Source organism: Onychostruthus taczanowskii, unplaced genomic scaffold (genome assembly GCF_017590055.1).
Source record: "Onychostruthus taczanowskii isolate IOZ18803 unplaced genomic scaffold, ASM1759005v1 scaffold46, whole genome shotgun sequence".
NCBI lineage: Eukaryota > Metazoa > Chordata > Aves > Passeriformes > Passeridae > Onychostruthus > Onychostruthus taczanowskii.
Genome location: NW_024502125.1, coordinates 5367168 through 5381521, shown reverse-complemented (window position 1 = coordinate 5381521; position 14354 = coordinate 5367168). Strand labels below are relative to the sequence as shown.

Sequence of the window (14354 nt, the reverse complement as noted above, 5' to 3'; positions counted from 1 at the left end):
AACAGTAACAAAAAAAATCACATACCCCAACAATCCTTTTCATAGCATCCAGCTTTGCAGAATCTTTACTGCTTTCCAACATTTGTTTTAGGTCTTCATTCCTATGGCAGAAATACAGCAAAGCATCAATTAGAAAAACTAAAAAAAAATCAAACCAGAATATAATTTTTATATTCTTGCACCAGTTCAGCAACTTATGGTGAAGCACTGCTCCCTCTTGCCCACTTTTACATTTTATTTACTCTGTATAATGAAGTGTTTAGCAGGAGAATGTATCAGATTCTAACAATAATGTAAGACCATGCAACTTCAATCTGCTGTTAGCTGAACCTGTCTCGAAGGCTGAAACCTTAAAGCACAAGAAGAGCTTAGTTTAAACCAACAACTCATTCACTTCTCCCTTGTCCCCCAGGGAGGGCCAGATGCAATAACTAGAAGCTGGCATGTTTGTTAAAATATAGTATCAGCTGACATAAGTCACCGAAAAGTCCAGACTTCAGTATGCTCTGAATTTCACTAAGAATCAGGGACATAACCTTGTGCTCCTACCTGCCTTTCTGGACTGTAAATTGCTATCCCCTACCCTCAGGATTAGAAGCCTCAGATCTGCAGCACGCTCTATGAGCTTTAAGACTAAGACAGCCTGATGATTAGACACATACAGTGTCCAAGCACTTTTTACTGCTGACATAAAATTTTCGCACAAAAATATCAAGTTAATAAGAATGTTCTCTTGTAGATACTTTTCATTAACTGTCACTAATAAGAAACCTCATCCTGCTTGGCTTTTTAGAAGTAAACAGATCACAGTCTAACTGTACTTATAGAGTACTAAAGTTTACAAAAAAGATTCTTTGAAGAAACAACTTTTTTGTAACATCTGGATTGCCTGATTTACTGAAATATACAATCAGAAAGAAACTCGAGACATATGCAATATTCCAAAGAACTCCAAAGACTTTCCAAGTTCAAACACTGTGAACTTTCACACAAGTGAAAGGCAACATGGTGGACAGACCATGGCAGGACACCAGATGCCCACAAAACCATTCCTTCTCTCCCTTCCTGAAGCAAGATGCGGATGGGAAAATAGGATGGAAAAAATCTCATGTGTCAAGAGAAAGACAGTTTAATTAAGGAAAAGCAAAGGCTGCATGCAGAAGCAAAGGAAAATAAAATATTTATTCTCTACTTCACATCAGCAAGCAACATCCAGCCACCTCTCCAGGAAGCAGGGTTTTATTACACATACCAGTTGCTCTGGAAGACCAACACCGTAAGAAAGAATGCCCATCCCTTCTCCTTGTTCTTCACTTTTATTGATGACCAGTCATCATATGGTATGGAATATCCCCTGGTCTGCCTGGGTCACGAGTCCTGTCTACACATCCTTCAAGGTTTTGCCCAACCCCAGGCTGCTAGGGAAGGGGATACTGGAGAGACAGTCTTGACTCCAGTGTGAGCACTGCTCAGCAATGGCTACAACACTGGTGTGTTACCAACACCTCTCTCACTACCAATACAAAGCACTGCATGATGAAGACTGCTGCAAGGGAAAGTAATTCCATCTCAGCCAGACCAAATATATCCAGACAAGATTTCAAAAGTGAATGCAGAACCTGGATATATTCTGATTTATCACTGCCCTCATAATTTCATATGGGAAGGAGAAAAGGGTGTAAGCCAAAGCTGGAATTAGTTACAATGAGAAAAAATATTGTCATTCATTCTGTCATAACCTTTAAACAGTATTTTTCCCATTTGCAAGGGACAGAGTCACTCTAACAGAAATTTTCTCATATTTTCAGAACCAGTACTGCATCTGCTTTGTGCCTCCCCACAAGAAATCCACACTGCCCACATTTCAGTATACATCCACATAAGAACTGCAACCAGATGGAAAAAAAACCCCAAAAAACAACAAAACAATCAACACATTTCCTACTAAGCTAAGGTATGTAAAACTCAGGATACCTACATGCAACTTACAATTTAAGTCTAACTTATTTTTCAAAACGAAGTGTTTAATGAAATAATTGGAGCAACCCATTACAGATCCCCTATAGTCAATATTTGCTTCACTTGACAGCTTAATATTTAATTATTATCTTAAAAAAAAAAAAAGGAAAAGAAAGTATTCTATTTCCTTGCCCGCTTTAGTATCACTTCCCAAATATCACTGGTAACTCCTATTTTGTCTGCATCACACACAAAGGTTTTTACCATCTTTAGCTGTTCCTGCACATGTTCAAAGATCTGTAAGGTCAGTCTTCTATTGCTACATTTGTTTGGTTGTGTACTTTGGTCATTTAAATTGTATGTCCCATTCAATTTTGTCCTGTAGTTTTGCATACTGCTAAGCTCAGCTTAGTAAGTCTATAGCTGGCCACCTTCCTCACAGCCAAGTCGTAACATACAATGTACCTTCTTGTAACACCATTCAAGGTTGACAGGTCTGTTAAAAAATAACTAATGCTGTGATGTCACACACGTTTTCCTATTGTCTGCATTCCTGTTCCAGGATAAAGTCACACTTTTCTCTACATTAAATTCTACGTTTTTCTGATTTGACTCGAACATGCTTGTATTCACCTCTACATCATCACACTTCTTTTAGTCACTTCATATTTTCCCCTCAGACCTACAACCTTATTTTTCATATCAGAAATCAAGTATTTGTTGGTTTGGGGCTGTACATAAAATATCATTATTAATTTGGGCATTTTACCTTTCAATCCCTCTGTATAGTTCCATTTCCAATTAACATTTTAGGAAGCTTAGCTTTGATTTAATTTTTGGCAGCTCTCTTTATTCCCATCATTCTTGGCCACAGGAACAGCTGATTTTGCTGACCATTCCTACTCACCAATTCCTCATAGGCTACCAAGTAAGTCTCAGCTCTTTTTGATCATCTTGTAGTACTTTGCCTGACACTTTCCTCTAACTGCATATAGAGACTCAGAAACCTCTAATTCCTTCTGCTTAAGTTGTAATTCTTCCCCATGCAGGAATCTGTACAATATGGTAAGAAAAGTTACACAGCAAAAGACAGAACTTGATTTAGAAAGTTGCTTTTAGTCCTATGCTCCTACTTCCAGTTTCCTACTGTTGATGTAATGTGAAATACGTAAAAATTTTCTTAAGAAAGGATGTTCTTTGATGTTTCATCTTTGTATACTTTCAAGCCTAATCAACAACAAATGAGATTCAATCTATGAAATGGATAGCAGCTAACAAGCAAGTTTGCAGTGAGGTCTGTGTGTTAGAAAGACAAATTACTTGTCAGTAGAATTGTCTTGTTAAGGTTTAGGGCTTGACATGTTTCAATGATCTCAGATCTCAGCTTTGAGGTTAGCAAAGCTTGGGAAGAAGGATGCACCTCTGAGGGCAGACCAGGAATGCAAATTTGGTAAGCCACAAGGATGTTTCGCAGGACCATCAAGACAAAGTGGAAACTAATAAAGACAACTCAGCAACAGTGTGGAATCAGCTCTAAGTGGGTAAAAGGCAATTCTGGCAGGGGGAGACTGTGACCATGGCCCACCAATTTAAAAAATCACCAATCCAGAATAAGAGAAAGGCTGAGCATGTAGACCAGTTATTATGAGAAGTGAGAAATTCATTAACCAATAGAAGGTAGAATACTAATCAACAAACTAACAACAACAAAAAAAGAATATGTCAACAAAGCAGAAAACATAGAAATAATAATTTGAGTTTGAGGATGAAGTAGCAAAAATGGAGGAAGTTACAAAGAACAAGATCCAAGTACATGCTGAAGACCGTCTCCCAGAATGTCACAAACAACAAGAAAAAAAAAGAGGCAAATTTAAGAAGTTAAGACAGAAGAAGTGTTTATTGATGAGCTCTACTTCTAAATGCTTACAGAAAATATTCTATCATACACTTCAAATTAAAACATTTTGAACTGTTAGCTAGGAAGATATAAGCCACAGAAACGTATATATGAAGACCTGTTTTCAGCCAGCCTTGTTTCCATATGAGAAAAGCAACAGTGGAAAAAATAAAGAAAGAAAAATAGAAATTAAACAACAAGTTCTTGATGAATCCATTTGAAACAAATTGTTACTTGAATAGATGGTTTGTTTGGGTTTTTAAATATCTTTTCTAACAAAATATAATCCAGGATTAGCAAATATTAGATACTTACAGAGTAAAATATTGCTCCATACATCCACATGGATCACCCGCTGCAGCAAGCCTTTTTTCTTCTACAGTTAGATATGGTTTCAGTGTAACATCAAAGTTTTTTCCTTTAAGAGCAGACTTAATAGTGCAAGACATCTTAATTATTTTGCCCAGCATTGTGGAGTTTTGTTCCATTCTTTTAAGTGAAGTATGTAAAAAACCAATTAAAAAAAAAAGAATCACTGAACTCAACCAAGGTAGATGCCAAGAGCGAGGTCTACCCTCAAAAAAAGAGAAAATCTTACAAAGTAACAGGATATGCACTCCCTTGCTGTTTTAACTTCCAGAAACAAATACCATATGCAGATTTCAAAGGTCATTTCCCTCCAAAAACAACTCTTATCAGAGCCTCAATGAACAATGGGAAAAGCAAGTGCATTTCAATCTTTTGTAATACAGTTTACTGTACAGTACAAGTATTTTCATATTTTGATCATTAAGAAGTTTTAAGGAAATTTCAATATTTTAATAAAATCACTCTAAATAGAAATAAATGTAAACATAAATGTAAGCTCTGCAGTCACACTAGGGTTCATGTTTCTATACTCATTAGTTAGGCTGAGGTGACAGTTCCTCAATACACAATCCTAGACAAATACTTTCTTTATCACTTACTTCCACATGCCAGGGGCTCAGGAAAATGCAAGCAACCCTCAGCTGCATTAATACCTTTGCCTCTCCCTGCTAAAGCTTTGAGAGACTCTACCCTTACAGAGCCAGGTACGTACTATAGATGATTGAAATACAAACTTTATTACTTCAGGAGCAATACCAGGTTTAAATAAGCCTAATCTGATAGCTGACAAATGATGTGGAACTATATGAAGCAGGAAAGTAATAGTCCCAACAAAAGCAGATGAAAAAATACCAAACTTTTTGCAGAGTATAGATATATAGTCTCAACCATTTTCCCTTACAGTAAGAAGAGGTAAAATTACTCTCCAAGAGCAAAAAAAACCCAGAAAAACAAGAAGATTCCCACTTGTCTGCCCAATGATGTATTCTAAGAACTCAACAAGACCTCCCTTGAGTTCCCAAGCCATCATCTAGTGTCTTAACATCTATTTCAATATAGACCCACTGTCCTCAAAAGTTGCAAGCTGAAAGCACTGGTATAGACAACAATTAGAAATATTATACTCATAGGAAATATTAAGTATGTGCTATGATATATGATCTTTAGTACTTGTATAGAATCTATAAAAGGCAACAAGTCAATTATTAATGTATTAAAAATCAGTTCCCAGCTGCCTTTGTAATCTTTAGCACCACAGGCTTGTATTCCTAAGCATTACAATTTGAAAGCTAAAGTAGTATAAATTAGAAATGAAAACTCATCACCTAAATTTCATGGCAAGTATCACAAATGACAGATTTGCAGTGACACAACATGACAGACATCACGAAACACATCCAGAGTAATATGTTCTCCTTGAGACACTGGTTGAATGTTAAGCGGAGGTAGTCAGTTTCTAACTTTCTTCTATGTTTTTATATTTTACACTTGTAGCATTTAAGATACATACTATCTCCCTTCTACATGAAAATACTGCATTCCTCATACCTTTGTACCATCTGTAGATATGACAAGGGCAAGAGTATCATAGGACCAGTGACAGACCTACCAGTCTGGATTAATCTTATAGGTGTTACTAGCAGAAAGAAACAAAAAAACACCAGTTAATCTTTTTTAGTTCTCATGCTCTTTCTTGTGGCCTCTATTCCCCTGCCATTAAAAAAGGAGTAAGCCACATCATTACAACTGCCCCAAGAAAAAAAGAGGATGGTGGGTGTAGGGGTGCCATAAGTATATGGAGTATAAGGAGCAAAAGAAAAGACAAAAAACAACCTTAGATCTTGACAGTCACAAGACTAGGCTTTAAAAGCCTGGAGTCCTATGCGAAAAACCACTTTGATCAGCTTGCTCTGCATGTTGATTATGGCAAAGAGCATCCAAAGAATTCTGAATATGCCATACTACTGTCAGCACACACTTGGCCACTAAAACTGGCATCTTGCTGAGGTTAAGAGTAGGATTACAGATTCCAATGAGCAATGTTACCCACTTCTACAGAAAAATAAAGGTAGGCATAACTATACACCACTGAGGTTTAAACAGCTATGTCAGAAATAAATCTGAGCCTCTGTCTCAGTTGCTTCATCTCCCCATAGGAACTATGACAAACTCCCAGTTATACTAAAATATACTAAATCCAGAATCTGTGGCATGTCATTTGGCACTGCAGCACCATGCTCCAAACAACTATTATTAAGAAAACACTTGCTACGCTCTGGTAAAATGCACATTTATTTTCAACCATATTTAGCAACACCGTAAGATTAAATCCACAGATTTTCAAGTTTTGCTACAGTTCTGACATGTCAGTTACTGAAAGAAGACACCCAGTAACCATAAGCCTTCATAGTAATTAAGCAGAAGATTCATGAGTATACAAACTGCAACTGCAGCCCAACTAGCAATGCAACAAAAACCTCGGGAACAGCTGTAAACCCTTCAAGGAAAGGAGAGTGAATTCTAAACAAATAAACCCTGATGAGATAAAAGATCTTCACATGCAAAGATAGCACTATAGCACTGTAAGGTAAGATATAGGAAATGGTAAACAAATCCACCACTGGGGACGAAGCAAGCTTCACCAGTTTCAGTATTATGGAATAAAGCTCATATAGAACAGAAGTTACAGAAGTCTCACTCAGTTGAGTTTTAACAATGCATTTCTTGTTTAAAGTTTTCCATCCACTCCATAATTTCAGTTACACAATATCAATTGCATTCAAGAGACTTTGGTTGGCAGGATGTAGTTTTATCCACAGCATATTAAATTTTTTTTTCTTTGTCTTCAACATAAAATTCAAAATACTGTGGATGTTACCAAGTTTGAAGCAGAAAATACACATTTACAGAGCAGTGTAACCTTTACTTTTGGCACCTGAGTAGCAATGAAGTCCTAGGGAACGTCCCATGTTTCCTGAAAAAATTAAATTTTTTTTCTTGACATTTTACTGGTACTGCAAATTGCTTAAAATAAATTGGTTTATTCTAGGTAATGCTATTGTGTAAACTCTAAACAAGTTTGAATTTAACATTTAAAGAGGAACTGCAAATTGATTTCAGACCCATAGAACACAGAAACTTAACTGGCAGCAAATACATGCTGCAATTCGAGTTAATTTTGTTGATTTAGGGTTTTCTTCTAGCAGGAAATTAAGAAATCTGAGTTTCACTGTGTTTTGGTCTATGCCATAAACTGTTTGAATGACATCTTGTGGTGCTGTTCAGTACTACCACCCTTTTCCATCACAACATTATATTTACTTCTAATTTACAACACAAAATTCAACTACTACTTCAAGAAAGCCTTGAATAATGAGTGTAGCAGTACTATGATTTAAAGAGAAATTGAGATAAGAATTTATTTCTTTTTCAGCAACCCCTAATTTTTCAATCTGAAAAAGAAGCACCTTATGCAAAAAGCAAACTAAATAGTTTTAAAGGATAGACTAGAGATGTGAGGGAAATCAGGATAACTGTAGTATCCTGTAAGGGTGAGAGCCACAGAGAACAAAACCAGTTATAGTCTGACCAGAAGCATAATTTAACTCATTTACATTTTATTTTGCCACTAATTTCTCAAAGCACTTACAATCTGGATGTTTAGTTACATTCTTTCCCTCCCACTGAGGAATCAGGAAAGCGTAAAGTTAAAAACTAAATAAAGCATCTCCCAGTTCTCTGTCGTGAACAGATACCACCTGAGCAACAGTTGAGCAACTCAGTGCATCAACACCTGTGAAGTTGCTGCTACCACCATCATCAATGCAGATATGCAAACTACCTATATTTCAAAAGCTCTAACAAGATGGCAGCTAGTATGACAAAGCAGTTTGAAATTCCTTCTTGATCAGACTGTGATTTGAGCTAACATTATCTGTTGTCAGTAGAATAGTTAAAGACACTATTTCATCCAACAACAAGAAATCTTGTCTGAAAAGATGAAAAGATTAAGTCTTGCAACTACACTGCATATAACCATTTCTGATAGTACCCACACGACCAATACGGCAGGGAAACTTCTGTCAGAGAGAAATTTTCCTAAGTGGAAGACAGTTTTCTGAAGGCTAAAAGAGTGTCATCAGAAGTGGGGCTGCCACTTAAATGGTCAACTTAGAGCCTTTCTTGAGGCTAGTGCTCAGAATTTGCAGACATTTATAGATCACTTTGCAGCCTTTGATAGTTATGAAGTGATTATAAGAAAGTGAGAAGCAGTATCACAGAATATTCTCAGCTGGAAGGCACCCACAAGGATCACTGTGTTCAACTCCTAGTGTTTCCAGCTTTCCCAAAAATACCGAGAAAAAGCTTCTTTGAAAGATACCACCGCAGAGGTGGTGTTGCCAGAACCTACTCAGTGCTAGTACATCTACATACATGTCCAGGTTTCAGAAACACTGTTTAACAGCATTACAATGCTGCTCATCTTCTGGCAGAACGCAAATACCATTCTGGTTTCCTCCAAGTATCAAAACTATCAAGGGGTGACACAAACAAGAACAGCCTTAAAAAAAGCAGAACGAAAAACATGGAATTTCAGCCTTGTAACAGCTGTAGACATGTCTATTTAATACCATTCAGGATGCAGATCCAAGCAAATGTCTAAGGCAAATAAATGACAATGCAGTAAATATGCAGAAAAGACACTGGGGACTTTAAAATTGTAAAACTTGCCTTTCTGAGCAAATAAAAAGCCACAAAAAATATAGTGACTACATTACAGAGAGCCACAGCAAATCAATAGTTCATTGTTTGCATCCTCATATGTGCCGAGTGCACGGCAATAAGAACATATTCACTGTGTGGTACTTCCCGTCAGATCTGACAGATTTCAGCTGGAGAAGTGTTCTGCAATAGCATGCCCACATTTGTACACTGCATTTAGTTCCTATCCTTGTGCTGACTAGAGGGTTCAGATTTTATCTTGTAGACTCATCAGTCCACCCAAACCATTCATCTTTGCTGGGTTGTACATCCTACCGAAACTGGCATATAACCATATTGGTGGGCATAGGGCCATTTTAACAGATGGAGAAAGAAAGTAGTTGTGCCAATGAGCTAGTGGATGCATCAAGTTTGAATATTAGAGCTGGAGTCTCCTCCAAGAATTTCACAAATGGCAATCTATGTACAATCTCTCCATGACTGGTTGAACAGAATATGCCAAGATAAAACTAGATCAATTTGAGACTCCAAGAACACCTCTGGCAGCTGTTGAAAGCAAGTTTTTAGCTCCAATGGGTTTGGAAAAGTCTTCTGCACAGAGAATTGGGGAATGAGTATCTTAATGAAATCACCACCTTCAGCTCTGCAAAACAGGCTTGCAAATCTCTGCAAAGAAAAATGAGTTTGCAGCACTGCCGAGTTTTCTGACGAATGGCTCCACAAAACATGTAAGCCAAACCTGCAAAAAAAAAAATCTTATAAATTACAAATGTATTTTGCTTGGCAGAAATAGTTTAAGATGAAAATCAGTAAAGTTGAAAATGTGTGCTATAAATTTTGCCATCTGCTTCAATACTGCACTTAATAATTGACATCTACTGATATTACTCTTGTGGTTCACCTCTTAAGTTTTTACATTTTATCAGCTAAAGCAATAACTACTTTTATTGCTGAAATTGTACCACTACCAAGTACCAAACATTATTATATTCTAATTTTACATGCAAGCAAGTTTTGTTTAAAATGGAATTAATATAGATGAAAATCCTCTGTCTACCTGCAATTAGCTGTAAGCAGTTATAGTTATAGTTGTACTCTAATGTATGCAATTAACAATATGCAATTCTGTGTTTCTAATTAGCTCTCCAGGTACTCTTACGTGTTGGATGGTGGTTAGAATTTTCATTCCTCCACTCAGAGTAACAATAATGTAATAAAGCATAATGTAATTATAAAAATATTCTATTAACTTAGGTGATGTGACTCATATAGTATTTCTCTACACTAAACAGGAGATTCTGAGATTCCAGCTAGGCAGTGCTTACTGCATGGAGCCCATCAGTCTAGAACTAGGAGAAATAGCTTGAGGCCCACATGCTGGATTCAGTTTGTACGTAAGACTCACATAACACATCGGCTCTTACAAATTTTCTGCTGAAAACTTCTGTTACAGGCAAAGACATCTCTGGAAACTGTTTCCATAACTCTGGGGACCAGAATCTGACCCTTTCTCTACTTTTTGAAAGACCTGGGACATGTGAATATCCAGAATATTCCAGCTCACAGACAAGCGTCAAACTGCCAACATGGACAGCCTAATACATTCTTAAAACATAAATTCACAAGTTTTATAAAGGAATACCACAATGCCAGTTCATATGATAAGTGTGAAAGAGGAAGAGAAGGAGAGCAAAAGGCATCTCCAGTCATGCAACAGGGCCCTTTCTACACAAGGTTCAGACTGACTCATCTCAGGTACGTAAGATCTTTCAATTATTTAGTTATTGAGATGCTTAACAGAATGAACGCAAAATTTCCATTCTCTGAACACCAGATCTACTTCATTCATCTAACTAACCAAAAGGTTTTAACAGCACTACACACCAAAAACTCAACTTCTCTCTGCCTCTTCAGTCAGGATTAAATACACACAGAAAAAGCTAGCACCAGTATAATACATTTGTTATGAAATCTCTTATTCAAGAACAGTTTTAGTTTAGTCAACACCAGTAGGAAATCAGTTTCTTATGTACATGTTATAATACTACAGAGAGATTAGAAAACCCTCCTCCTCACCTCCTCTCTTTTGTCCAGAACATGTACATGGTGTGTGTAACATTATGCACCTGGCTTATATTAAGATAAAAGATAATGAAATAAACAGTTATTTTTAATAATCTTCTAACAGTAAAACTTTATACTTTGTCAGGATAAAGATGTCACCAGGACAGAAATTTTGATGAACTAAGATATTTTCAACACTGATACCACACATTTGAACCAAATTACAACACAAGCATGTACTAAAAATACTATGTTCACTAATTGAATTGAAATTATATTTGTAACTGAAAGTTAGTGGATAGCTTATTGAATGCTAAAGGTAAAAAAGGCAGCTTTAGCAGGAGAATGACACATAGGCTTTTACACCAAGGGATGATCAGAGCTTTTAGATGGTATGAACTTCAGTGGAGTAGTCCTACTGAAATGTTAGGAAAAAACAGGACAAACAATTTATATTAGACCAATTTTGGATTTCAGACTTAAGTCTACCAATACTGATTTGTAACTGTGTGGGCTCTTCAGTCTCAAGATCAAAGACAACTTATTCTAACAACTTCATTATTTTCTTAACCATTTTGGCTTACTTCTTCATGACAAACAGGGGAAAATAGACAACACAAAATAAAAAGACTGGAACTTTTTCAATTAAGTGCTTACAGTATTATCTTGATACTTATATATTAACTACATGATATTGTTCTGATTGACTGGCAAGAGGCAAGCACAGAGTTCTGGTCCAACATTACTGCACTTATGTTCTGGGCTATAAATTATGTATGTATCCCTCTGCTGAGAAGGAGTATTTCTCGTATCATCAGTAGACCCAAGGAAGAATCCCCCTTCCTCAGCAACAAAAAAGTTTGCCAAGCACTGAAACAACACAATAACATCAGACATGAGTATATCAGCAATGATGAGAGACAATCCAGAGAGATCAGCAAACAACCTTTAAAAAGCTCTAACAGTAATTTTCATTTCACCAGTTTCCACTTCTACTTCCCTAAACCCACATCTTCATGCACAAGATGCAAGGACACATCTTGCACTTCTCTGTATCCTCTTATGTTGCCTTGTGATGAGCAGGTTTTGCACTATTACTAGAGTGAACTATTAGAAATACAATGTGTATGCTTGATGAATGACTACTGCACTTTCCAGCTAGAGTGCCACACAGTCTGCTTTTCTAACAATAACCCTCACTTGCAGTCCAGTGGGTTTTTCACACTACACAAATCACCTTCCCTGCACAGCGTCTGTTCCTCAGCTACCCAATCCATACTCAGAGCTTAACCACACAAGTGTTAAGCTGAAGTGAACTGTGTTAAGTGAATTGTGGATAACACCCTATTTCAGCAAGAATTTGCTTGTCAGCTACACAAGACCACAGACAGCAATGTCTGTTTTCCTCTCAAGTCATTCCTTTAGAGGATTACACTCCTGTAAGGGTAAGAGCAAGTCTAAAGGAGTGATTAATTCATTTGGCAGGCTCACATATCACAAGCTGCTGGTTCTTCCATACTAAAAGTCATACATATACATACACATGTAGAAAACATCTCAGGACTCCAGAGCTGTATTTCCCTGTAATCACTAGGGAGGCTCAGGTAGAATCATTCACTTCAGCTTCTGCATTTAACAAAACAAAGAACTGTACTTCACCTGTAAAACAGTCCTAAGTTTATGAGTTATGCAGAAAATTATGGCCATGATCAATGAGCAGGATACCCTCCACCCCATGGAAAAAAGAAAGTAGCAAAATAATAGTTTAGAAATAAAGTGCCAAGTTGTTTTGATGGGAGGGGATAAGGAAAGAAGGGTACAAACAACATAAATCAGTGTAAAACACACAGATCCACAGAAGCACATTTATACTAGAGCAGAGAAAATCTGAATGAAAAAGTGAAGTATTTAGCAAAATAGAAGGGAAAAAAAAAATGAGAGTCATCTGGCAAACTGAAGAGGCCCATCAGCTACTGTCTCAAAGAGCTAAGCATTAGAGTGCCTGCAGCTTCATGTTTTCGTGATTTACTCTGCTGTGGCTCACAAATAAACACATCAGTCGAGGTTTCCAGAGCATAGATGTTCTCTTTGTGCAGAACAATCAAACTGAAGACGCAGCAATTGATTTTCTAATGTACATGAGACCTTAAGTTTATGGTGCTTTTTATTGGTTGCTCTTGGAATAGATTTCCAATTTGTTGTAGAATACAATTCCAGCTTAGCAAACCTTTTGATCCTTTCATTTGGACATTCTTCCTCTCCAATCCACTTTTACTTTAAGGAGCTGAAAGCTTTCTGTACCAGTGCACTTGGCTAGGCTTTTTTTACCTTCTCCATTTCCTCATTTTGATTTCTGACCAAGACACTGTTGACACTGTTAACACCCACTTCGAGCTGGCCACCTCGCCCTGATCCACTACATTTCCAACCAGAACTATCACAAACACTTCTTTTTTACAAACACTTTTTATATATACACACATCTGAAGGCAAAATTAGGACAATTCCACCGCGGTTAGCTGTCGAAACAGAGAAGAAGCCATAAGCAGTTTTCCAAACAAACCAAAAGAAACACTTTACAGATAACCCACTATCCATGCACACTTTACAAGTAAGCAAGCGAACTTTTCCGCGGAGTCACGACGGGAGTCAAGCGGGAGGCGCGGCTTCCCGGCCAAGGCCCCTGGAGCTGCCGCTGCCCGTGGGATGCCCCGCCAGCCCAGCACCGCCCGCCCGCCAGCCCAGCGAGTTCCCTTACTTCTTGGTGTCGCTGCTGAAGAGCCCGAAGGCCGCGGAAGCCGAGGGGGTCATGGTGGAAGCCGCCTCCTGCGCCAGCTCGGGCGCCGCCTCTCCGCCCTGCTCGCTGTAAGTAAGCCCGTTGCCGGACATGGTGGTGTCCCTGGTGCCCGTGGTGCCCGTGCCGCTGCCGCTGCCCGCCTGCCCCGCCAAAGTTGCCGTCGCGGCACGCCCGGTGCTGCCGGCCCGGCGCTCTCCCCGGAAGCTGCGCGGTCACGCGGCGGGGGGCGGGGCGGGGCGGCCCGGACGTGCGGCCGGAGCCGCGGCCCCGCGGCCGGGGGAAGGAAAGGCCGGGCAGGCTGGTGCCGAGCCTCGGTGTCCCTGACCGCTGCCGTCCCTTAAAATGCAAAGCTTGGCCTAGAGCATCAGCTCGTTTGTTTGTTCTAGTGACCGTGTTACCAGTGCCAGTACTCCACGCTGACGACAGAAGCAAGCTGTTTACATATGCAACGCCAGAAATACAACAGGATAGTTAGAGGTCTTCTGAGGGGAGCTTCTCCTAATTCCTTTTTACGATTCTGTTTTCCTACGTCCATATTTCCGATCT

At 38.5% G+C, this 14354-nt stretch overlaps 1 protein-coding gene across 2 annotated transcripts in view; it reads right to left on the bottom strand.

The window, feature by feature from the left end:
* AP3B1 (adaptor related protein complex 3 subunit beta 1) overlaps window positions 1–14013 on the bottom strand; it is a 154336-nt gene extending 140323 nt beyond the window's left edge. For both annotated transcript variants that reach the window (XM_041414674.1, XM_041414675.1), the window contains exons 1-2: window positions 13770–14013; window positions 26–101 (exon numbers count right to left, since the gene is read on the bottom strand). In XM_041414674.1, the coding sequence (XP_041270608.1) occupies window positions 26–101; window positions 13770–13900 (207 nt within the window). In that variant the 5' untranslated portion in view covers window positions 13901–14013. The remainder of the gene's footprint in view (window positions 1–25; window positions 102–13769) is intronic.
* Window positions 14014–14354: the final 341 nt, after the last annotated feature.